The sequence below is a fragment of the Primulina huaijiensis genome, chromosome 5, assembly GCF_012295235.1.
Source record: "Primulina huaijiensis isolate GDHJ02 chromosome 5, ASM1229523v2, whole genome shotgun sequence".
In the NCBI taxonomy this organism is placed as follows: Eukaryota; Viridiplantae; Streptophyta; class Magnoliopsida; order Lamiales; family Gesneriaceae; genus Primulina; species Primulina huaijiensis.
This window is the reverse complement of record NC_133310.1, coordinates 5803274-5831273: the sequence shown is the minus strand read 5'-3', so window position 1 is coordinate 5831273 and position 28000 is coordinate 5803274. Positions and strand designations below refer to the sequence as shown.

At 33.9% G+C, this 28000-nt stretch overlaps 2 protein-coding genes across 6 annotated transcripts; both read right to left on the bottom strand.

The window, feature by feature from the left end:
• Positions 1-2261: 2261 nt before the first annotated feature.
• LOC140977485 (uncharacterized) lies at positions 2262-2840 on the bottom strand. Its single transcript, XM_073442223.1, has one exon. The coding sequence runs from the start codon at positions 2838-2840 to the stop codon at positions 2262-2264; it is 579 nt and encodes a 192-aa protein (XP_073298324.1).
• A 15213-nt stretch (positions 2841-18053) lies between these two features.
• Positions 18054-25250, bottom strand: LOC140976540 (centromere protein C-like). 5 transcript variants are annotated; one of them, XM_073440763.1, is made up of 14 exons: positions 25037-25250; positions 24322-24533; positions 24138-24223; positions 23949-24051; positions 23649-23827; positions 22780-23499; positions 21988-22073; positions 21223-21304; positions 21035-21148; positions 19773-19858; positions 19332-19419; positions 19133-19252; positions 18446-18646; positions 18054-18316 (listed from the first exon to the last, which is right to left on the bottom strand). In XM_073440763.1, exons 1-13 carry the CDS (start codon positions 25190-25192, stop codon positions 18459-18461), a joined length of 2220 nt encoding a protein of 739 aa, XP_073296864.1. In that variant the 5' UTR covers positions 25193-25250; the 3' UTR covers positions 18054-18316; positions 18446-18458. The 5 variants fall into 5 exon arrangements, with proteins under 5 accessions (XP_073296864.1, XP_073296865.1, XP_073296866.1 ...); XM_073440764.1 differs by having other exon boundaries at positions 21035-21142; XM_073440765.1 differs by having other exon boundaries at positions 21988-22049.
• Between the last annotated feature and the right edge of the window lie 2750 nt (positions 25251-28000).

Genomic DNA, 28000 nt, shown 5'->3' with positions numbered 1-28000 from the left:
ATTTGATTTTGTATACCCATTTACAACCGATAAGGTGTTTTATTATGAGGAAGTGGACATAAAGACTATCATTTGATTCAAGGGCACGAATTTCATTTGACATTGCTTCACGCCAATGGATCGATCTCACAACTTGGGAATAAGAACATGGCTCTTGATTGCTAAGTACGGTAGCGAGAAAAGCACGATGAGAGCTGTGAAAGCGCGATAAAGAAAAATAATTCGTCAAAGAAAAATGGGTGGACGAAGAAAAATGATTACATATGTAATCGTTGACATGAGGTGGGGGGCGACAAGTCTGTTGAGGATGAGTGGGTACTGGTGTAACAGAACATGAGGATGTGCCTGTTGGTGGTGAAGCATTATCTGAATTAGGTTGTGAACTTATTGGAAGCGTAGTATTATGATAAGTATTGTTCATGTATGAAGGCGCGTCATTGTTGTGAGGACGAGACACTAAAGGAATAGAAATATCAAATGTTTCATCATCATTAAGTGGAGTGATAGAGATTGATTCACTTGATGATGGAGAAAGAATATCTCGATATGGAGAGACAGATTCATGGAAGATGACATGGTGGGAAACGGATATTCGCCGCGTAGTTATGTCATAAACACAATATCCTTTTTGTCCAAAGGGGTAACCGACAAAGATACCGGGTTTGGCTCATGCATCGAACTTATGTTGAATGTGCACATTTTTTGCAGAACATAAGCAACCGAAAAACCCGTAAGGATGAGTACGATGGAGTGGTTCCAAGTAAAATTTGATGAGGTGACTTGTACTGTAGTATTGGTGTGGGAAGTTTATTAATGAGAAATGCTGCAGTAAGAATGCAATCTCCCCAAAAAGAAAGCGGCAGATTGGCCTGAAATCGTAGAATTCGTGTGACATCAAGAAGATGACGATATTTTCGTTCAACAATCCCATTTTGTTGGGGAGTTGCAACGCAACTTCGCTAGTGAGTATCACCGTTAGCGTGAAACCAAGTTTTCTTTTTCTTAGAAAGAAATTCAATGTCGTTGTCGGAACGAATGACTTGCAATTGAGGGAGAAAAATTCCTCAAGTACAAGAACTGATTTTTGAAATTTTTTGTTAAATTGCTGATTCATTTGGTTGAAGAAATGATTCAAAATATTAAAAGTTTCACATTTGTTTTTCATTAAATATATCCAAGTACATCTTGAATAATCATCTACAATCATCAAGAAATAACGCGAACCATTATGCGATGGTATAGAAAAAGCACCCCAAATATCAACATGGATTAATTCAAACAATGAGAAGAATTCGAGGTACTGCAAGAAAAGGAGAGTCGTGATTGTTTAGCCCGTGGACAAACGTCACAAATGAAACTTTTATTGGCATTAACGTTTGAAAAATTCTAAACAATGAAATGAAAACGAGATGTTGATGGATGGCTGAGTCTATCATGCCATATATCAAACTTATTACAGAACTGAAATGAAAGGGCAGAATCGCAAGCTAAATTTGCATCAAGATAGTAGAGTCCATTGCGAGCACTACCCCGACCAATCATCTTCTTCGTTGTTCGATCATGAAAAATACATTGAGAAGAAGAAGAAAAAATCACATCACAATTACTTGATTTGTTAATTGTGATATAGATAGCATATTGAACTTAAAAGATGGTATGTGGAAAACATTCTCAAGTGTGAGTGATGGAGAATAGTGAACAGTGCCTATTTGAATCACAGGCGCATAAGAAGCATCGGGTATCTGAATCGATAAAGATTTTTCGACAGATGTATAAAAAGAGAATGAGGATAAAGATGTGCATATATGGTTTGATGCCCCTGAATCAATAATCCAATAAGGGAAAGAACAAGTTAGAATCATGTACCTGCTAGGTGAGCTGATGGCCCATCTGATTTTCTAGCGGCCAAGAGTGCAAGGACTTTGTTGTATTGGTCAGGCGTCAATTGAGTAGGAGGGGCAACGGTAGTGGCTGGAGACGGGACTGATCTTTTTCCTTGTTTGTCAGGAAATCCATAGAGTTGGTAGCATGTGGCGAGTGTGTGGTCGTTTTTATTGCAATGATCACAGAAAGGGTGCGAACGTTTTCCAAAAGGTCGAGGCGCTGCTTTGGATGCTTGAAGTGCAACAGAGTCGATGTTGGGAATTGTCTAGATATTGATTTCTTGTTGCTTCTCCTCTTGGCGTACCAGATACTAATTACGCTGAATGGATGGAAATGGTTCCATTAGGAGAATTTGGCTTCGAACTGCCGAGAAACTATCATGAAAGTCCCTGCAGAAAACCCATAGCACGGTCTTGATGTTGATTGTCGATGATGCCTTTTGCATTGCCACATATACAAGGAGGAATGGGAATGATGGAGTTGAGTTCATACCCTAATGATTTGAGTTGTGTGAAATACAAGGAGACATACATGCCTTCTTGCTTAAGGCCAGTAATAGACTGTTTCAGTTGATAAATTTTGGACGCATTTGATTGAGAGAAGCGCTCCTTTAATTCAATCCAGATCTGCACTGCAATATCAGCGTAAAAGATGCTCGGACGAATGTCTAGGGAAACAGAGTTGAGAATCCAACTACTTACCAGGTCGTTGCATCGTTCCCAATTAGAAATGTCATCCTTTTTGGAAGGAACCGGAAGAGAGCCATCAACGAAAATCAGTTTGTTCTTTGCTCGAAGCGCCATCGTGATTGCACGACTCCAAGATCCATAGTTGTCTCCTATTAAGAGAGGAGTGACAAGGATTGTGGACGGGCTATCAGAATGATGAATGGCGTAGGAATTTGTTTTGATGGGTGTTGGCATGGTGCTGTTTGAGATCTCTTCATCTTCGGCCATGATGAAGAAAAATGAAGGATGAAATGAAAATGAGATTGTTCACTGCTCACATACCATGTGAAATTTGTGAACTTCGTAATTCATTCATTATCGAACAATGTATATATAATGGTTACAAGCACAATATACAAGGTAAAAGGATACATTAATAGAAACTGACAATAATTAAGGGCAAGAAACAATGATTAAGGGATAGCAAATTGAAATGGTTTGTAATAGAAGCTAAAATATTGGGATGACACGTGATTGAAACGGTGGAAGCAGTGGAATTTGTCTAACACGATATGACGAATCATCCAATGCCCCTAATGGTGCCACACGCCGCCATTGGATCCATCGCTGGAGGTGAATATATTCATAGGAATAACCTTTTGTTTATGTTTGTCGATCGAAAAATGATACCAAGTTATCGAAGCTACATGACATTTTGTTGGTCCAGTAATATTTCTTATTGGATGTAAATTTATATGTGATTATATCATTTTATATTTTAATTTTCTTATAAGAAATAAAAAAAAATCTAAATTTTTATAAGCTAACATAAAATGCACTACAACTCAAGAAAAAAGAACCGGAATTTACAGAGATATGGGACTTATAACTATAGAACATAATAATGTAAAAAAATCTGCATTCGGTTTCGTTTAATCTGGTCCAATCCGTAACAATATCCGGTTCAATTTGGAATCAATATAATTGGTTTCGGGTTTGATCAAATTCAAAATTAATAGTGAATCGGATTGGTTTGTTTCAAAATGCATCCAAAATCTTTTTAATCTGATTCGTTTGAATTTGGTTCCAGAACTAATTCAAAATCGGTTTCATACTACTATATTAAATAGTAAGTATGCTATCTATATAAAGAAAAAATAAATTAAAAATTGATTTTATATATATTGCATTAATCTCAATTGGATTTGTTTATTTTCTTGTGTGTGTATCGAGTACTAGCTGATAAAATATAAGGCCCGGATTACCGCGCTCACACATACGAACTAATTTATAGTAATTTAAGTCTTCTTTAAAATATTGGTAACTTATAGAATCAACACATAAACCTCAAATTTTTAAATAATCATAATCTATTTATTGGAAGAATCATCGTGTTAATCTCTCAATCAAATTATTGAATAAATAAATTAGTCTCACTAAGTACTTGCCAAAATATTTGAAAAGAAATAATTCACGATTCCTAGAAAAATTCAAAATGGAATAACTCGAGTCTCCAAGCTCTCCAAATCATCTTCCATGTTATCCTCATCCTCAATGATCTCTTCTATACTACTTATTAACCTTCTGCATCCACATTATTACCTGAAACCAAAATTATTCAGTACATTTCTACATTCAGCCACTAAATAGATCTCAATGATAACGACAAAAGCTTTCACATTAACAAATAATAAATACGAATGCAGATAGAATGCCATGATTCAAGAAGAAAGAAATTACATAATCCAGATCAAAATCTTTATCATGCAACACTTTGACAAAAGAAAACAAGACGTGGGTCACATATTCACTCACATACAATACTTTGACTAGCAAGAACCTAGATATTGCTCACATGACATATATAACATAACAATATCCACAATGAGGCCTCTTCAAGCAGCACTGTGATCATAAAGAGACAAGAGTTGTCTCTCATACATCAACACATACAACACTTTGACGAGCAGAAATAAAAAAGTGGCTCACACGACACGCATATCAACTAGAACATCACCAAACACAACAGAATACTTAATTCTGATAGAAAAAGAACCAATAAAGTATCAATAACAACAATATTTAAATTATTAAGTAACTAAATCATTATTATTATTATTATTTAAAAGTTCATATTACAGCTAACCAAATTCCCATGCCAACGAAATTTATATCATACCTAATTTTAACATTACCAAAGGTCGAGGCAATCATAACTTAGTGTGTGTGTGTATATATATATATCCCTAAATTTACTTGGTCAAAATTTTGGGGTGTTACATTTCCTCTCTTCTTAAAAACTTTCATTCTCGAAATTTAGTATGTATGTCACAAATATGCTCAAATAATGCACCTTGACAAATAAATGATTGTAATGTATGAATTTATAAATATAAAGTTTTGGCATTAGCTACTTGTCTTACTCAAATAAATCTGGTTTGAATTTTCTCATCTTGTCTTGTAGTTCCAAAGTCGTCTCTTCGGCTCCATGTTTGAGCCACTACACTTTAACTAGAAGAATAGCTTTATTCCTCAATTTTTTCTTTTTTTTTTCCTAAAATCTTTAAAGGTTGTTCCTCGTATTGTAGAGCATTGTATAACTCTACCTCATTAACTTTTTGTTAGAATTTTTCTTAAAATTCATGTTTTTTACGTATACATGAAACATGAAAAAACTATATGCGGAAGCAGATCGAGTATTACCTACGACCATTGAAAATTTTTGATTTCTCTGCTTTTCCTCTCGGTTGAAGCCTTCTAAGCACTCCATCATCTCGATAGATGGTGTATATTTCTTATGAGGTGTGTGCTTAGGGACCTCAATCGTCTNTCACTTGACACATATATTTCATTTACCATAGGAGAAAACAAAATACATGAATCATGGCGATAGGTCATCTTAAAACGAATATTATCTTCCATGTATTACAATGCATTATGTCTCTCAAATCTATATAACTTAATGGATAAACCCAATGTTTATTCGATATCCAACTTTATTGATATTTCTCAATCAATGAATGTGTACACAACAAATATGAGAAAATATCACATCACAGTTTCATTAAATTTGTTCTTACAACAAAATTACATAAAGGAACCAAGTCCTATTCTTTCTGTATGATCCTTAAATTTCAATGGTGGAATGCCCTTAGTCAAAGGATCCGCAATCATCAATTCAGTGCTAATGTGCTCGATAAGTAACTTCTTATCTTTAACACGTTCTCATATGGCTAAATACTTAATGTCGATGTGCTTGCTTCGACTACCACTTTTGTTATTTTTAGCCATAAAAACAACAGCTGAATTGTCACAATCTATTCTTAATGGCCTAGATATAGAATCCATAATTCTAAGCCTTGAAATGAAACTCTTCAATCATACACCATGTGAGGTTGTCTCAAAACAAGATACAAACTCAGCTTCCATAGTGGAATTAGCTGTCAATGTCTGCTTTGCACTTCTCCAAGATACAGCTCCACCAGCTAGCATAAAAATATATCCTGAAGTAGATTTTCTTGAATCAATGCAGCCAGCGTAGTCTGAATCAGAGTAGCCAATTACTTCCAAATTCTTAGTTCGTCTGAACATAATCATATAATCTTTGGTCCCTTGAAGGTACCTCATGACTTTCTTTGCAGCTTTCCAATGGTCTAAACCTGGATTACTCTGATATCTTCCCAACATCCTAACAACAAATGCAATGTCAGGTCTAGTGCAAACTTGAGCATACATCAAGCTTCCGACAGCAGAAGCATAAGGAATGTTTTTCATTTGTTCCCGCTCTAGATCATTCTTTGGGCATTGGCTCAAATTGAATTTATCGCCTTTCACAACAGGAGCTATACTTGGTGAACAATCTTTCATCCGATATCTCTCTAAAACTTTGTTGATATAGGTTTCTTGAGACAGACCTATAATACCTCGAATTCTGTCTCTATGTATCTTAATGCCAATGACATAAGATGCATCACCCATATCCTTCATATCAAAATTTTTAGAGAGAAATTGTTTCACCTCATATAACAAACCCTTATCATTGGTTGCAAGTAATATATCATCCACATATAGAATAAGGAAACAAATCTTGCTCCCACTGACCTTCTGGTATATACATTGATCCATGAGGTTCTCAACGAATCCGAATGAAGAGATAACATCATGAAATTTTAAATACCATTGACGGGAAGCTTGTTTCAATCCATATATAGATTTCTTAAGCTTACAAACCAATTGCTCACCATTACTAGAGAAGAATCCTTCAGGTTGTTTCATANTATCATGAAATTTTAAATACAATTGACATGAAGCTTGTTTTAATCCATATATAGATTTCTTAAGCTTACAAACCAATTTCTCACCATTACTAGAGAAGAATCCTTCAGGTTGTTTCATATAAACCTCTTCCTCTAGTTCTCCATTGAGAAAAGCTGTTTTTACATCCATTTGTTGTAAATCGAAGTCAAAATGTGCAACCAATGCTAGAATGATACGGAGAGAATCTTTCTTAGATACAGAAGAAAAAGTTTCCTTATAATCGATTCCTTCCTGCTGAGTGAATCCTTTAGCAACGAGTCTTGCTTTATATCTTTCAATGTTGCCTAACGAGTCTTTCTTTGTTATGAAGACCCATTTACATCCAATAGCTTTTACACCATCAAACAACATAATAAGATCCCAGACTTCATTAACTGCCATAGAATTCATCTCTTCTTTCATAGCATTAAATCATAGTTTTGACTCATTACAACTCATGGCTTGTGAAAACGTTTCAGGATCATTTTCGGCTCCGATGCTAAAGTCCGATTCTTGTAAATACACAACATAATCACTAGATATAGTTGATCTTCTAATTCTAGTAGATCTCCTAAGGTTGTTTGATTGATCAACAATTTCTTGTTGTTCTTCATTAACAACTTGATCTACTGGATTTTCATCAGCGATTTGTGGAACTTCAGTAATTAGTTGTCTAACACCCATTTGGTCTTGAGGGGTGTGAATAACGATCAATCTGTCATTTGAATAAGAAGGTTGTACATTAATGTGATCATTCTAAAAAATTATGTCCTGATTACTCCCACTAATCAAGTCATTTTCAAGAAATTTTGCATTTCTTGATTTCACAATTCTAGTGTTGTGAGATGGACAATAGAATTTGTACCATTTGGATTTTTCGGCATACCTAATGAAATATCCACTTATAGTTCTTGGGTCCAGTTTCTTTTCATGTGGGTTGTAAACTTTTATTTCTGAAAGACAACCCCAAATGCGTATATGTTGCAAACTCGGTTTCCAACGTTTAAATAACTCCAATGGCGTCTTTGGGACAGCCTTAGTTGGAACTCGGTTTAATATATACACAGCTGTCTTAAGAGCTTCAATCCACAAGGATTTAGGAAGTTTTGAGCTACTAACATGCTCCTCACCATGTCCAATAATGTTCGATTTCTCCTCTCAGCTATGCCATTCTGGTCCGGAGAACCAGGCATAGTATATTGGCCAACAATCCCATGTTCCTGGATAAACTTGGCAAACGGACCAGGTGCTTGTCCATTCTCAATGTATCTACCGTAATATTCTCCACCTCTATCAGTTCTCACGATCTTAATATGTTTTCCATATTGCTTCTCCACTTCAGCCTTAAAAACCTTAAAGGCTTCTAGTGCTTCGTTTTTGTTATGAAGCATGTAGATATACATGTATCATGAGTAATCATCAATGAAAGAGATGAAGTATTTCGGACTTTGCATGTCCATATCTGGACAACAAATATCTGAATGTATGATCTCTAATATTTCTGTACTCCTCTTGACACCTTTTTTAGACTTATTGGTCTACTTTCCCTTTATGCAGTCCACACAAGTCTCAAAATTAGTAAAATCTAAAGTACTGAGTACTCCATCATTTACTAATCTTTTAATTCTCTCTATGGAGATATGTCTCAATCTCTGATGCCATAATATAGAAGAATCTTCATTTATAACACATCTTTTAATACCTCCTTGAACATGCATAGTTGTGATATTATTTTGTAAAGAAATAGAGAAAAGACCATCAACCATTATACCAATTCCAATAAGATTTGATTTATTAAACAAATTTATTGATTTATCCAAAAACTGAAATGAATAACCAAGAGGTACAAGTTTTGAAACCGAAATTAAATTCCTAGAAAAACTAGGAACATAAAATGTCTTTTCCAATTTTAAAATAAAACCACTATCCAATATAAGGCAGCAAGTCCTAATAGCTTTCACATGCGAAGACATCTTGTTTCCTGAATAGATGCTCCGCTCATTTTCTAGGGCTTCCTTAGGTTTTGCATATCCTGCAAGGTATTTGTAACATGGATTGTAGAACCAGAATCAATCCACCATGTGTTATAAATCATATTAACCATATTATATTCATAACAGACAAATGAAGTAGGAATACCTTTCTTTTCAAGCCAATCCTTAAATTTATTGCAATCCTTCTTCATGTGTCTCGTCTTTTTACAGAAGAAACACTTGGATTCTTTCTTGATGTCAGGTTGGGGTGGAATTATTCCTTTCCCTTTTCCCTTGACTTTGGCTTGCTTCTTATACTTTCCTTGTGTAGTCATAAATACATTATCACTTGTTTCCATTAACAACCTTCCTTCCTCTTGAACACAGATGGTCATTAATTCATTGATTGACCATTTATCTTTATGTGTGTTGTAAGAAATTTTGAAGGGTCCATATTGCTGTGGAAGAGTGCATAAAATGTAGTGCACGAGAAAAATTTCAGACATTTCCACTTCTAGTGTCTTTAGCCGAGCCGCTATGTCCCGCTTTTTCATTATGTGCTCTCGCACACCTCTCACACTGGTGAGCCTTAATGAAGAGAATTCCATAATTAGGGTACTTGCAAGTGTCTTATCTGAAACCTGAAATTGTTCATCAATAGCCTTCAATAATTCTTTGACATTGTTATGCTGGTCGACAGAACCACGCATACCAGCAGAGATTTTGGTCTTTATGAACATTACGCAGAGTCGATTAGATCGCTCCCATTTTTCATAAAGATCAACATCATCTGGAATGTTGTTTTCAGTAATAGCAGATGGTTCATCTTTTCGTATAGCATAATCAATATTCATCCACCCTAATTGAAGAAGAATTCTTTCTTTCCATATTTTATAGTTATCGTCCTTTAGTTCGGGAATATCACATTTCATATCAGAGAAACTCGCAGGTTGCATAACTGCACAAAATATCATATGCTTAAAATTTTGAGACAATATCATGTATTACCAATGTAATTCATGTTATAAAAATCTAGTGACATAAAATTTGCCTGTGAGCTAAAATTTTAATTCAATAAGATTTTTCTGTAACTTTATAATAAAACTATCAAAATGTATTTTCCTTAACTCATGTGGGTAAATTAAGAAAAATATAATTTGATATTTTAACTTAATTAGTTATATAAATATAAAAAAAATCCGTGTGGGGTAAAATTTATTATGTTTATATAATTAATTACAATTGATGTCCATTATGTGATCCAAATCCACTTAATGCATAATTTTCCATAATTAAGGATGTTGTGGCTATTCCTCAATTATTTAAATTTATACGGTTCACCGGACAAAATTTTGGTTTTATTTTAATACTTTATATAATAATTATTTAGTAACATAATCAACATTTTCTAAGAGTGCTTCCAGGAAAGATAGGTAGTGCTAATGCCCTTTAAATACCTAACTCCTAGTGAGAGCAACGTTCCTCAGGGAGACCAGTGGTTAGTCAAGGTAGTTTAAACCGATCTATGAAGAACTCTCCAGATCATGTTTTCTCATGTTATCTTATAATTATATTTCACTTTAATTATCCACATTTATGTGAATATTTATAAGCCAAAAGTTTTCATTAAATAACTTTATATTCACATTTTGACTTAATATGAACAAATATGTTCCCCATCAGTTTTTCTCTTCAATCAGAATAATGATAAAGTGAAGATCACATTTATGTGAAAATATAGGCTCCTCATCAGTTTTTCTCTTTTATCAGAGTAGTGATAAAGTGAGAATTATTTGTTCATTTGTGAAAATCTGAAATATTTTATTTTATTATATTCAAATCTTACTTGATATGTTCATTTCAAATTATGAACAACTTAATATAATTTAATATGAACATAATGTGAATATTGATGTACCAAAATATTTTTCAATACAATTTGCATTTAAAAAAAACTTCAAAATAAATGCAAACATAATATTAAATTTGCAGGTCCATATCAAATAAATATCCATAATATTTGACGTAATATCTAACATGCAAAAATAATTTCTAAACGTGTATTGAAAATTACACTAAATTTAGAAATATTATAATTTATTTCCAAATAAATTTATTTAATGATTTATTGTTATTATTAAAATAATAATAAATCATTAAAATTTAAAAATTTGACCGAAGTTCAATCTCATTTATTATTATTTTATTATTATAATAATAAAAAAAATAATGCATAATAATAATTGAATTCGTGTCTCATGCATTTACCGACAAAATTTGAAAGATTGAATTTTGTGTGGTCCCATTTCAATTTAATGGTTTGTCTGAATCATTAATAATTTGAATCTTTTTCATACTCTCACAATAATTTGAAGCTTATTCAAACTCGCATAAACTTTCTTCTGTAATTTTTTTCTTTCCAAAAATTTTGCTCTCCAAAAATTTTTATTTTATTTCTCAATTTCAGAGACTTTATACAATTTTTCAAGATCTCATCCGAGAACTCCGAAGTGCAACGTGAAGAAATTTTCAGGTACGTAAACTTTCTTAAAGTTCATATCTAAACTTCAAGCTTCTTACGCAAATTTAAGAAAATGAAAAAACAAATTTTCAAGGCAGAGGTATTGTGGGGAACCGGACGCTAATCATGTTCTTAATCATCATTGGGACAATTTAATCAATTATAATCAATAGGGTCTAATTTTTTTAAAAAAATTGCGGAACGTAATGGTATTCAATCTAATAGACATGTCAGTATTAAAGTACAAGTCTTGTACTATATACAATCATTCCAACTAAGGTTTAACAACTAAATATCAAGTATCCAAACCCTATCTCTAATCAAAATCCGTAGTCTCCACTCTAATCACGATCTCTCTTCATCTCCTCGACCCTGATCCTGTCCCACCTATTGCCATGCACACATACAAACACGACAACAGCCGGATAACTCCGGTGAGAAATATATCCCAGTATAAATCAACGAAACATGCAATCATATAAACAATGTAAAAGCATGTAACAGATATTAGTAACATGTATCACAATCTGAAACATAACCAATATAAAATCGTCAATCAACTCATGACTCCATGTTTCAGACTAGACTCATTCCTAGTCTAGGGATCATGGTTTCCAGACGATGGTATTCCTATATCGATCAACAGTAATAGAAGAAACTCCGATTCTATCCACGTCGATATAACCAAACATCCAGTGTCTTGACCTATCCGTCACAGACTGTGGCACTATCGCCAATACACTATCTTGTGACATCGTGCAATGTGCCCGTGACAATCCCACCACTATCAGGCACTTCTGTCACAAGATCACTCATCTAATACTCGTCCTATACATGCTCTCTATAAATCAATAGAACAAGCATATCAAATTAAATCAATGCCAATAATAACAATAAGTATGTGATTTAGGGAAACTCAAGTATTTCCTACTTGAGTCGATCTCCCGATATCACATTGACTTATACCTTTCGTTTGTTGCAGTTCTAACGACGTTCCCGTCTGGAATTCAAAGTCTGTCAATACACGATCTGGCAATGGACAATATCAATTAATCCCATATCAATATACTGTTCAAATCAATACCAATCTGATCAATCTGGATTTAACTCAAAATCAACGGCATAACGGGACAATCTCGATAGCCCCGTTAATACAACATCAATAGATAACAGTTACAATCTATAATCAATATCCAATACAATCTGTAATTCAACCATAATCCAAATCTGTCCAATACCACTCAATATACTCTGAAAAATCATAACAATTCCGTAATCAATCTGTTTCTTAATCTGACTTCGATTCTATGATGTCTAACATGTCAAGAACATCATATATAAATTTTATTCAATTCTGACAATAGCATAATTTTCACACATATCAAAACGTAACAAAACTTACGTCCAGTTGTAGTCTGCGTCGATTAGAACACCGTATTGAAGTCGGATTCAAAATCTAATGGGCGGATCGAAATATAAAGGCGTAAGGATTTTCTATAACTTCTCTCGTTTCTTTTTCTCGATTCTTTTCCTTTCCATTCTCATTTCTGAAGGACTAAGGTTGTTTGTATATATATATCATTGCATGATCAAGGCAAGTGGCTTCATTTTCGCTCAACACGTCTCGCGCATATGCGCGACCCGCCTCGGCGCATATGCGCGAGACATTATGTCTCGGCGCGTGCCTTCCCGTCAGCTCGCGCATATGCGCGCCCTTCATCCGCTCATGTGCGCGATATTCTCTGGAATTCATATTTGGCTACCGAACACCCCGTGCATATGCGCGCCAACTCTTGGCGCATATGCGCCACATTCTCTGGACTCGGTATATGGCAATGCACCTCTTCGCGCATATGCGCGCTCTCAAGCCGCGCATGTGCGCGCAAAGTTCTGTCCGCGCAAAAAGCTTCTCGCACAGCTCGCGCATATGCGCACTATCTCGTCGCGCATATGCGCGAGACCTTCGGGTCTCACACCCTACTCAACTTATGTCATTCCAATTCCTTCCTCGAAGTGGTCCGTCTATCATCCGATCAATTTATAATTTAATCAATCTCAGATTACCGTGATAAAATCTCAGGCATTACAGGTATCATTGCTCTGATACCAAATGTTAGAATTTTTCTTAAAATTCATGTTTTTTACGTATACATGAACATGAAAAAACTATATGCGGAAGCAGATCGAGTATTACCTCCGGCCATTGAAAATTTTTGATTTCTCTGCTTTTCCTCTCGTTTGAAGCCTTCTAAGCACTCCATCTTCTCGATAGATGGTGTATATTTTTTATGATGTGTGTGTGCTTAGGGACCTCCATCGTCTCTATTTATAGGCATCTCATACCATCAACAAGAAAAATCGGGAGTCTGAATGTCAAAAGAAGAAATGTGTACGCATCTCAATTTTTTAAAGTTGAGGTTGCGTACACAAGTTTCGTCAAAATATGTAGGCAATGGCCGTCGCCAATTCCTACACGATACTTCTTTTAACATGTGTCATATTTCTTACACTTTTAACACATTACTTTTATCTGGCTCGTACTTTTTGAGTAACGAAACATGAAATACATAGTAAATCATGGATAGTTGTGGGGGCAATTCCAATCGATACAGCAAACTAACAATCTTCTCAACGATATCCTAAGGACCAACATATCGGGGTGATTGCTTCCCATGCATACCAAACCTCATAGTCCCTCGGAATGGAGCTATCTTCAAGAATATTTTATCTACCACTTGAAATTATAGTGGCTTTCTCCTTCGATCGACATAGTCGTTATCAATCTTTTCTTTATTAATTGAAGTTTTCAATAATTTGCTGGATTTCGTCTGGCCCTATAAGACTTCGTTCGCCAACTTCATCGCAAAATAAATGGGAACGACATTTCTTACCATAAAGTGCTTCAAAAAGAGTCATATCAATGTTGTCACGGTAACTATTATTATATGCAAACTTCACCAACGATAATATTTCTTATCATCTCATATTAAAATCCATCACAATGATTCTTAACATATCCTCGAGTGTCTAGAGGTTTCTTTCATATGTTACATCAGTGCTCATACTCTGTTTTGTCCTTAGCATCTTGAAAGCTTTTCCAAAATCTTGAAGTGAATCTCGGGTCCTGTCTGACATTATAGAAATTGGAACGCCGTGATTTTTCAAAATCTCTTTGATGTGTAATTGTGCCATCTGTCTAAATTTATAACACATTCGGTATGAAATTAAAATGTGCAAATTTCATCAATCTATCCACAGTACCCAAATTGCTTAACGATTCTTAGGGGATTTCGGCAAGTAAGTTAAAAAATCCACAATGATACGATCACATTTCCATTATGTAATTTATAGAATCTTCAGTAATCCTCTGTGTCTTTTGTACTCAAATTTAACTTGTTGACATGATAAAAATTTCAATACATAATCTGCAATATCCTTCTTCATCTCCTTCCACCATAACTTTTCCTTCATGTCTTTATGATTTTTTTTGCCACCTGGGTGTATGCTAAAATGGATAAAATGATCATCTCTCAAAAATTTCTTGTCTCAAATCCTTATCACTTGGTATAACTCATCGATCATTTAGTCTCAATGAATCATCTTCTGCAATCTCGAATCCAGACTTGTGGAATCATTTTATCTAGTGGATTTCAATTATGTTAATTTATTCTAACTTTATTTAAATACCAATAGTGAATCATTTAATCTCTACTATTTAATTTAAAATTTTCAACATATAAAAATCATCATTTAAGGCTAAAATAATTAAAAGATAAAAAAAGACATCATATCGAACTTGTAATTATCTTAATTTCCATGTAGATACGATATTCAGACTCACTGAATTATACTTTTTGTGGATAACTTTCTCTTGAAAGTGCAGCAATCAAAGTTGTGGCATATGGCAATGACCGTCAGTGATCATCACCATCATCCTCATCCCGGGGATACTAAGTATGTGGTGGTAGAAATGACATAAATTTTTTGAAGGGAATGTTAGGTGCTGGGCTCCTGGGATTCGGATTCTCAACTTTATTTTTTGAATGGGCCTCTTGGTTCTCCGACGCGGCATATACGGTGCTGAATCGCCACCTCTGCATGAAAAAAATTAATTTCAGCACTTGAAGAGCCTGATTTGCCTAATTCATTATTAATTTGCCACCATACTAAGTAGTTGTGGGCAACGAGCTTATTAGAAACCTTCAAATTAAAATATAAGTATTAGTACGTGAACAAGACATGATGACAAATAACGAAAAATTAAACTTAAAAATAAAAAATAAAAGGACAATATCGTTTAGTTTATAGTCATCAGCTTGACTATATGCAACTTCTTTAAGTTTAATTGGGATCATTTGATGTTATGAATTTATGTCTTTCTCATCTCACGACTTTTTCTTTCGTTGTTTCCATCCACCATTACTACGAGTCTAAATCCAAATCTTTTGAATTCATTAATGTTCCAAACCATTACATGAATATGATCACGTAACTCTCGAGCTAATCTTGTTACCTCCTTACCTTGTAAAGTGGATGATTTGGTGATACATCTGACCTGTACACTCCCATCATTACAAGCATCTAAAGTATTAACATTTATGTTATAATTGGTTTTAGGTGAAAGGGAGTCATGATTGAAGGTATTAAACACTATTTGTTTCTCATTCAACCTAAGTATTAATTCTCCCCTTTGACCATCAATCAAAGATCTACTAGTTGCTAAAAATGGATGTCATAATATTAAAGATGAATCACAATTACCATCCATGTCAAGAACCACAAAGTCCAAAGGGAACATGAATATATCTACTTTGAGTGAAACATTTCCCGNTATACCCAATTTCTTAGCAATTGGGTAAGACATTAAATTGATACTATCACCTAGATCACATAAAGTCTTATCAAATTTCATACTACCAATGACACAAGGTATAGAAAAACTCCTTGGATCTAGAAGTTTTGGTGGGGGTTTGTTTAGAGCACAACCAAACATTCCTCATTCAAAACCGTTGTCCCCAAATCAGTCTACTTCTTCTTATTTGCTAGAAACTCTATCAAGCACATGACATAACTCGCCATTTGAGTAAAGACATCTGTAAACTGGATATTAATATGCAGTTTCTTGAACTTTTCAAGAACCGTTATAAATTGAAAAACAAAGCTTAATTGCCAAAATCTTTAGGGAAAAGGAAGATTAGAAATATCAACAAAAATATATAAATCATATTCCTTACCTTTCTTACTTTCACTTCCTTTGCTTGGAGTCCAGTCGACATAGTTTGGTGGGTTTTGTGTAGATTCAACCTTCTCCTCTTGCTCATCTATCTTTTATATTTTCACATGTTGTATCTTATATTTTCACATGTTGTACAAAGTAAGCGTTGACCTTTCTATGATTTCTCTCTGTACTATTAGACACTGCTCCATATGGTTGACGTGTGAACTGACTAGTTATCTTACCAATTTGTGATTCAAAGAATTTTCAACGTAGCACTCATGTTGGTCATGTGTGTCTCAATATTGTCAAGTCTTATCTCTACCCAAGTCGTGATACTACTTAGCTGCAGTGATTGGAGCCAACTTCTAGCATTGTTCTGGTTACGGAGAGAGAACGGAACAAGCGCCCCACTTTGATAATACATCATTTTTTTATCATATCTCAAGTATCAAACGTACCCAAAGATATGGATATGGATTGGTTTTCTTTTTGAGTGCAACGTTTTAATCTAAAATATTGATATCCATTGAGTAATTAGAATTTTTTTTCATCTGAAATATGTATTTAGCTGTGAAATTCTGCATTCAATAAAGTGAGTAAACCAACTTTGAAGAAGCATAATTTTGAAATAAAATAATAATAAAAGCTGGATTAATCGAAACCCATCCTCGTTCCGACTTATTTCCTACGACGAACTTTTACAGAATCTCTTGCCCGATAATTACAAACCCGGTTTCATTTTTTTGACACAGATCAAGTGAGAAATGTTCGTTTCACAGATCAAGTCATTTTTGTTTAGTTTTCGAATGTTGTGCTGCTATTTTTTCACTATTCAAGAATTGAAATGTTGCGGAATGGTTGGTACTTGATTCGTTTTTCATTTTCATATCCTATAATATTGAAATTAGCAATATATTTATAAGCAGAATATCACATGCCTAATCAAACTATAAAAGAATAGGTCTCTTGTGAGACGATCTCACGAATCTTTATCTGGGAGACGAGTCAACCCTACCGATATTCACAATAAAAAATAATACTCTTAGCATAAAAAATAATATTTTTTCATATATGACCCAAATAAGAGATCCGTCTCACAAAATACGACCCGTGAGACCGTCTCATATAAGTTTTTGCCACTACAAAAAATGGAAATTTCTGAAGCCAATGATTTTTAAAAAAATTGGTTTTGATTTGGAAGAAAAATGGAAACATGTGATTTGACAAGCGGTTTAAATCATCAAAACGGAGCTAGAGTTTATTCAGTCCCGATAAATAAAATAAATAGATCGGATGCTTTTTAATCCCACGAAACTGAAACCATCCGAATCGAACTGATATACACACCGGATGAGAACCACTTAATTCAACATTCGCAATAAACTTGATCAAGAATCCAAGTTTATCAGTGGATATATATACAGCCCAAGTACATGTTCAATCTTATAGCTGGTAGCATTATGGTTGACATTGTGCATTTTCACCAAGAAAAGAGGACGCTAACAAACTGAAATTTCATTAACTTAGGTAACCGATTCTTTTTATTCATGTTTTCATGCAAAAAGTAGGACAGAAAATCCTGGGAAACAAAATGTGAAGCGTAGAACCAACTTAGATGGTAAGTAGATTCAATGTCGAGCAGCTAACTCAAGAAGATCCTCATATTCTGAAGAATTAGACAAGATAAGCGGCTTCACCTTCAAGTTTCCGTCGTTTTTTCCTGGAGAAATATACTTCAATCCTAATAACTTCTTGCCTACGACAAGAGAAATAAGTCGCATCAGAAACTGTCACCTAATAGGTCAGAACAGCGCCATATAAGGATAAGAAAGTTCAAAAGATCATGTCAGTTGCAGACCAAATGGCTTTAAAACAAGAAACTTACTATAAACATGGGCTCAAAGGATGCATTTGTATTCGCTATAGGTGTCAAAGAACATATTTATCCAATTAAAGTGAGAAGATAATGAGAGGTTCCTTTGCTTCAGGCCACGTGCTACTAAAAATTTCGTGAAGCATTTTGGTACTCCAATGAATACGAGATTCATTCTCAAGTTCCTCGGTCCCTTGATGAAGTAATCCCAGTCTAAATTAAACCAAAGTCAATGGTAGAGATTGAAAAAAAAAATTATATCCAAAGGGAATTTAAAAATATCTTTGTCAAAATTGATGGTTACAAGTACAAATAAGAATACATAGCAACTTACTACAAACATGGGCTCAAAGGATGCATTTGTATTCGCTATAGGTGTCAAAGAACATATTTATCCAATTAAAGTGGGAAGATAATGAGAGGTTTCTTTACTTCAGACCATGTGCTACTAAAAATTTCGTGAAGCATTTTTGTACTCCAATGAATACTAGATTTTCTCAAGTTCCTCTGTCCCTTGATGAAATATAAAAGCAAGATCCCAGTCTAAATTAAACCAAAGTCAATGGTAGAGATTGAAAAAAAAAATATCTAAAAGGGAATTTTCACTATAACTATCTTTGTGAAAATTGATGGTTACAAGTACAAATAAGGAATAATTATTTGCATGCATGAGCATTTTAAAGTGTATGTAGTACTCACTCCCATTCACCCGTTCATATAAGAATCTTTCTCCCTTCCAGAACTCCAGAGGTCTCATCTTAAATCTTTTGCTTCTTCGAACTCCATTTTCAAATGATGTACCAGATTCTGTAGCATCGCCTGCATCGGTATAAACATAATTAGAGGCAAAAGATAATGACCATACAAGTATGCTTCCAATAGATGAAACCTTAAACACCTGCAAAACTTTTTCTCAGTGGATGCAACTTTCTAAGACATTCATCACCAGTTTCTCTTTTTCGCCTCCGCAGCTTGGTTTGGTGTACCTAGAATTTTAATACACGTATAAAACCAAATATATAGAGTTGAAAGGTCTTTAAAGTATCAACAGTTGGTACCAGAAATAACAACTATCATTATGCAATGATAATTGAAGTTCAAATAAAAAATGGCTATAATAGAGTGTTCACATGGCCACTGTAACAAAATATATAACAGATTATAAAACAAGAAATAAAAAGAATAAAAATAATAATGTTTCCATGTTTTGAAGCTGCTAATTTGTAAATAATGTAGATGTACATACACAAATTAAATTCAGTACTACAAACAGGTGGTTTTTGAATCAGTATGAAAGCACAAACCAGAAACAATCAGAAATATAACAGACATGGATGACCTCAAGCTGTTCTTCTGCATCGAGTTGTCCGTCCCTAGATGGAGCATGGGTTGCTTCATCTTCACATGCAGAAAGATTTGATTGATCTGCCAAAAAAGGAAATATAAAGCAAATAATATAACCTTGGTCCACCAAAAAATAAAAAGTGAAAAGTTATACATACAAAAACAAAGTACACAAAGAATACTTTCTGCCATTTCTTGCATGCAGCACTCAAAAAATACCCCCACCTTAAAGAATTTGGATAGACAGTTCAGTGTATGTTGCCATCATTTTTAGCAAGGCCCTTTATTTTATTTCATAACATCCAATAAGATGAGGAATTTGACATTAGGAAAGGAAACAGAGAAAACTAACACTCTTGGCATAGGCTGCCTCAGTAGACACAAACGTATAGGAGGTCCAAGTAAAGATTAAGTATGCAAAATGAAGAGGCTCCTTAAGCCTCAAAAGAGATCATGATGAAGTAGAAAAAAGAATTTGTTAATCGGGTGATAGAATACACTAAAGATGCTATGTCATAAACTCTTTTATGCCTGTTTCGATCTTTCTAATAATATGTGATGAACAGCTATAAATACATCACTTGCTACATCAATGTAACTTTGGATCTAAAACGAAATTCAAAACATATATACGGAAAACAGCCATAGATCACCGGCACGAATGGATGAATAAAATGGACAACTATTAACATTGGAGTGGGCAAGAGTCAGACTCAGATTTATGAATTTTTCAAAGCCCCTGTTCTCCACGGAATTCCAAAAAGCATATAGTGTTAGATTGGTTATACAGCATTTGGTGCCATCTAGTTCTATAATTTATGGGATAATTTAGTAAAATCGATTCAACGATGGTTTATGTCCACTTTGACACTTTAACAATAGTAACCATCAAATTATTGATCGCATTGTTCGGCCTCCTACCATGCACACTGCCCACTTATTCTTATATCGTTAACTATATTATTCATCACCACAAATCATTAATTATAATACTTATTCGATACTCAACAAAATATAAACATAAATATTCAAGCATCTCTACTACTATATTATATTTCTTAATAGAAAAGATTATTTATTTTGTGCAAAGTTAACAAACAGTCAATATTTACATTCGTTTAAGTTTAAAATAAATGGATTTTGACAAAATTTTATTTAAACGAATGCATGTGATCATGCAACTGAACAAAGGCCATGATTCAAAACAAGGCATATTGTCTGCATAAGTAGGCATCTGAAAAAGCATTTGAAACTCACCATCTTTCAAATGTCCAGATACACTTTTTTCACCTTTCCCATACTCCAAGGATCTCACCTTAATTCTTTTTTTTCTCTGTGCTTCAGTTTCAAGTGGTGTACCAGACTCTGCATCTACATATACATCATAAGAAGCAAACAATAACAAGCATACAAGTATGTTTTCTAATATCAGAATGTATAAACACCTGCCAGACTTTTTCTCGGTTCCTTTCTAATAAGTTCATCATCTGCTTCTCTTTTTCTCCTTAGAAACTTCGTTTGACGTACCTGTAATTTTAATCGCACGTATAAAAAGATGTTTAATCAGTCAAGAGTTTATGAGCAAATAAAATCCTGAAACTATAGCATGATACGTCCAATATGAAAAAGGAAAGAATGTGAACTCTATCACAAATCATTCGCTTCGCTAATGTCCCCACTTAGTTTATTAAACTACAAAGTGGATGTCATTTAGACTTCAAAGTGGATATGGAACAAAATAAATATAGAACTTTTAGTTCTGATATCAACCTTCAGTAATCAATGCTTAAAAAAACTTGGTATTACATTGTTGTAGAATTAAGAAAACGTATAAGAATTTCTTTCAAAGAAGATAGTATTTCTAAATAGGAAACTTTTTCAATTATAGATATATTTTTTATAAATACTTTATTAGTATTAGTACTAATGATTTCTTGTTAGTTGAATCTTTGGTATTGGAAAAGTAGGAAATACGATAATCGCCAGCAGATACGATTCATATGATCAATAAAGAATAGAAATTCCACCTTTGATCCACACATATAACAGCATCAATGCAGCATACAGTATTCATCCGAGAGAAAGTTGGAACAGACAATAGAACCAAAAAAGACTTAAAGAAATAGAAATATTTGTAATAACAATTCAGTTGAATCTATCAAAAAGCACAAGCAAGCAATAAGAATAAAATAATAAACCAAGAGGATGACCTTGGGCAGTTGTTCTATATCAAAGAAGTGTCTCCTGGCTGAAGCATCTTTACCTTCATCTTCTAGTACAGAAGGATTTGATCGGGCTGTTAGAAAACAAAAGATAAAAAAAGCTAAAAATAACATTTTCCCAGAAAGGTCAATAGTTCTATAAATATATATTATCTCTACTCATAACTATAAAAAGAGTATTTTCCTCCATTTAAGGCTTGCAGCCAACAGATATTACGCCAAATGTAACTGTTTTGCAAACAACTTCGTATATGTTTCATTATTATTAACTAGCCCCTTCATTCTTATTTTAAAACCTGCAACTAAATGCAGAATGTTCAACAAGAAAAAAGGGAAAAGAAAACAAAAAAGGATATGCCAAACTAGGTTTTCTCAATAAATACATGCCTAGAGAAGGTTATTTGAATCTTCAATGTCGTCGTTGCTTCATTATGTTCAAGAAATGCTTTTTCGCCATTGTGCTTAAATTTATGGAAATGTTCAGTAAAATTAATTCAACAAAAATATCTTCAATATACACAAAAACTAGAAAATAAGCACCAAGGAAGTCCACAAAAATAGAACGGTTGAGTGCTAAAACTCTTCTGCGTTGAGTTTTGAAAGTAAACACTGATTGCAAGCAGTTCGTTTCAAGACTGATCTTATTAAGAATAATTTGTATATGCCTGCTTCAAGTGACCCAACATCATGTACTATGCACATTGACATCTCCACTTAGCTAACTTGTATCGACAAAGAGACAATGAAATAGGGAAAAAATTATGCTGGAGGAATTCTTACTATCATTCAATTGCTCTACATTAATGGTTTCCTCAACGTTGTTGTCCTCTGGTGCTTCAACTGGTCCACTACAAGCTTTTTCACCTTCCATGCTTGAATTATTGTCTATGAACTGGTGTGGAAGATTATCAGAGCATCCTAGCACTTTCTGTGGATCTATATTAGAATCTGTGGGTTCTGTAACCTCAACCCCTACATGTGACTCCAACTCACTGGATATCCTTGAAACGGTCGTCGCACCAACCTGCTCATCTAGAATGTCGGTAGGCTCGACAGGATGTGCTGTTCGGCTTGCAGAAAGATCCAGATTTAGAGGAGAAAATGCATCTCTCAGGGGATTAGATTGTAATATTCTCTTCTTCAGGAAAGAGAGAGATGCCCATGAACTTCTCGGAGGAGTAGGTGAAGCTATTTGATTGACTAGATCTGTTGCTGTATGTTCATGATTCATTGATTGTTTCCCATGGATATTTTTCAGCACGTTGTCTATGACGAAAGAAGTCTTTTGAGGCTTCTGCACACTTTCTCTGACAGAAAATTTATTAATCCTTTGAAAATCGTGAAGTTCGGGTATAGAAAGGCTGTCTAGATCCAGAGGTTTAATATTCAATCGCTCCTGCAAGAGATTCAAGGCCCCACCCCCGTCTAAATCTCCAAGATCACATGACAACAAATCATCCAACAAACTGTTCGCTTCAGTATCTTTCTTCCTCATTGATGCTGTTAAAACAAATTGAGTATGCAATAATATGTGAATAAAAAGAATGCACTATACACATAATCACTAAATGATGCAAGATTTCAGAGGCAACTGAAGCACGATCATGTTCTTTCACATTAAGAAAGAGTTTACAATAAAATCTCCTCACCAACTGATTCAATTTCATCTGAATCAATATATAGATTAGAATTGAGGGTGATTAACTTTTCCGCTGGTTCGTCTCTAGGTACACTTGGCACATGCTGCTCAACTACTTCTTGGGAGGACATTAACATATCATTTTCAAAAGACACTGACGGGTAGCGGTGCCTGTAGTGATATGACTTCCTGTCACGGAATTATTTGCCAGTCATGCAGTTGTAAACTTTGAAGTCAAAAGTCTCCTTAAGATATTCAATCAATGATGAAACACATCTCAATCAAGATGAGTAACAAAATCTACGCATACCCCAAGATTCCTTGTCGACGAAGGCGTGGCTTTGTTGATGGTTTGAACTCGTTTACATTGTCCATACTGTTACCCAACTGTTTTTGTATTTCTTTTTTCGCCTCTGAAATGATTGATAATGATATCATGATTTCCAAACAAATGTATGGCACATGGGAATAATTAGGGAAATAGCATTTAAAAAATTACTTTCGAGCCTCTCGTATGCATCAAAAAATTCATCTGGGTCTTGAAGCTTATCAATGTCCAAAGATGGTTCCAGGCTTACAGGCTGACTGTTAACGTAGAAAAATTACCATTTAGTCAATCACATATGAATCAAATGAGTCTCTTAGAACTTATGTTATTAAAACTCATAAACTGCAGTCTTTACCTGAGACTTGTCTTCAAAGTAAATGGTGCTCGTTTTCGAGCAAGGCGGAGACCTTGCCTTCTATCTCGAGGCATGTCCTTACCCTTTTTAGAGACAGCATCACTTACGTTTACGTTTTTAGCAAAGCTTGCCAGATTGGAGTCCAAAATCGCTGTTCTGCTGTCCACAACTCTCTTCGCCTCAATCATGAGCTTTTCCGGATTCCTTAAGCCCTAATATACATATAGAGCAAGGCACCGATATTTTATTCCCTATTTGCGAATAAAACACTCAAAAAAAATCATGAGCTAACTAAACCACTTCAAGCAAGGTGGAAGTCACAAAATTTATGGCAAATTCAAAGTAGTCATGTTTTCATCCTTTCTGCACATTTCTCCTCCAAGCCACAGTCATTCGCACCACAATAGTTAGTAATACGGTGGAACTGAACCCAGAGGGGAGGAAAAATCAAAATGCAAGTAAACGGTTTCTGCATTTCTCATCTTATCAATAAAATTGTAAATGCAAAGTAGTTTACACAGAAAAATAGTCAAACAATTAATCTTCGTATGCTAATATCAGCATTCAAAAGCATAAAATTCGCACACCGAACAAAAAAATTAAGCAAGCCTTTTAGCTGACGACTTAAAATAATCGAATAATATAAACATTTTCTCTCCGAATAAAGCTAGTCAAGAGAATGCATAAACTAAACAATGCAAAACATTAACAGTACTCGAGATTTCATAAACTCGTTGATAGAATCTAAGTCATCGGAGTCGATAGGCACTGAATCGCCGAGTGATGCCCTAATCGCGCGGGGGAAGACCAAAGGTCCGTTGAGTTCACTCAGCGGGTCTAACAAATCGGAGGTCAGCGGGCCGCCGGCCATTAACACTGGGCGGTGGTGTTAGGGACGTTGCAAATTTTTTTGTTTTTCTGTATTTCGGTTCACGTCAGCGGGAAGGAAGAGATGACAACTGGTAGAGTCGCACTTTAGAAACAGACAGTCAACAACGCTTTTCCTCTCATTGACGACGAATCCGGAAATTTGGCTTAATTAGATATGTCAAAATCAGACACGACTCATCAACTCGAAACGATTCAATCCAAAAAAAATCATGTTTGAGTTTGAGTTTGAGGTTTTCGGGTTCGGGTCAGATCGAGTTGGACTCGATAGCTGACCCGAAAAAGATGATCGGGTTGAGTTGGATTCCGGTCAACCCGGATTGATCCGAATTGACCCGAAAATTTTAAATTTTTTTTAAAAACAATATAATTAATAAATATTGCCTATATTTTTTATATATTATATGTCTGAAAAATATTTATTGTAAATTTATATCATAAATTTTCATAATTTAATATTTATTTTGAATATTTTTTATTTTCTAAACAATTGTTTATTTAATTTAATAAATATAATTTGTTTTTCTACGATTAGACTTTCAAATTTAAATCATATATATGAGAGAGTTTTTGTTATTATGGGTTTAAATTAAAATATTATTTTTTTTGAATTTATTTAATTTTTTAAAAAAAATTCAAAATCGGGTTGATTCGGGTTCGGGTTCGGGTTGGGTGTTTTCGGGTTGGCTCGGGTTCGAGTTCAGGTTGGGTTCGGGTTGAACAATTTTTGAATAGTACTATTGTTCAACTCGACCCGACCCGACCCACACGAATTGACACCCATAAGCTTGATTTATTTGGTAATTTAATTATTTTGAATAAATAAAGCCACTGAGTTTACAAAAATTGATGATTAAAATGTAAAAGTTTATATAAATTTGAAAACTTGTAAAAATGGAGTGAGGAATTTTCCATGAAAATTGATAGTAAAAAAATAATAATAATAAGTTAGCACTTTTAAAAGAAAAATTAATAAAGCAAGAAGTTACTTTCATTTTGCAATATGGGATACTAGCACAGAGTAAAACTTTATTCTTTTTTTTCTTCTCTTTTTTCAATGAAAAATAAATAAGGTTGTTCATCGGTCTGTTCGGTTTCGATTTTTATTTCGGTTTTCGTTTTTAAAATATATAATCTGATATCCGAATCATTTTCTTCTGGTTCGGTTTTCTACCAAAATAGTTCGGTTATTTCGGTTTTGTTACTAAATTAATAATATAAATATATTGTAAAATATAATATATATTCTTTTTTACATGATTTCTTAGTAAAACATTTAATATAAGTCTAAATAAATTAAATAAACAGCAATCATCTAAAAATTATTCAAAATGATTCTTCATTTACTAAATATCATATAAAAAATATATGATATAAATAAAATTATTTAATTTAAAGAAATCCGAAATCTAACCAAATAAACTTAGGTTTTAACATTTATATCCGAATTACAAAATTCGATTTTCGATTCGGTTCGACGTTTGTTTTTTCCTTATTTTGGAAGCTTGAATACCCTTAATTATAATAATTTGACTGAGTCCGTAACCTATGCAATTGACCGTGCATGTGTGAATTGAACCATTTGATGATATTAATAACTATTAATAATACAATGGTCTCCTAAAACACAGTTTCTTAACGATTAAAAAAAAAATTGTAAGATGGTCTCATAGGTCAATTTTGTGAGACAAATATTTTATTTGGGTTACCCATGAAAAAATATTACTTTTTATTGTAAATATAAACATGATTGACCTATCTCACGAAAAAAATACGTGAGATCGTTCCGCACGACTCTTAAAAAAATTTGTGTTTTTTATGACGATTGAATTCATAGTTGTAATTTTTCACTCCACACAGGATATTAAATTCAATAGCTAAAACATGATTATTAATCTACCCGGAACAAGATTTTAAACTTGGATTCCTATATAAAAAAAAAAATTAAAATTGAGTTACATGAGCTTATATCATATTAATCCAAAATTAATATATAAAAAAATTTTTAAAAAAATGGGTCACCCATGTTTAAATGTGGCTCTGCCACTGGGAGTAATGTATAACCTCCAAATTATGCAATTAGATATATAAAACAAAATGATACGTGACATTCTCGTCCGAGAAAGTTTGAAAAGTTTTAGGAGAGAAAATTAAAAAAAAAAAAAAAAAAAAAAANTTGCTCGGTGAATCAATGCCTAATGGGATAATGTAAGTGATAAATTATTTAATGAGCTACCAACTCACACGCAAGCAAACGCGTTGATCGCGTTAACAAAAGCAATTATATAGTAAACTTGCCTCAAAATTATTTTTTTATAAACTTTTTCTATGTACATTTTTTAGCATAAAATAAATTGCATTATCAATTCATCAAGTCATTTTTACAACCATTTTCAAACACAAACAAATAACATCCATAAACACAAAATCACTTGCACTGATGATGCTCATTCGGGCGGACCAATGAGATCAACAGGGGTTGACCCAAAGATCAACATGAAGAAACAACATGATCGACCCAGGATCAACATAGTCGACCTAGAAATCACCAGGGTCGACTCAAAAACTGGTCAACAACAAAATGCTACCATAAATACTTAAATTGAAATTAAAAGATCAATATAATGTCCAATAATTAAAAATCAATACAATGTCTAATAATTATCAAACAAACTTAAGCTACCAAGTAATGCCCGACCAAAAAAAGTTTGGTTGGTAGACCCAAGCTTAGGTCAACCAAAAAACATTTGGTCGACCGAAGAGCTTGGTCGACCCAAGCAACTTGGGTTTT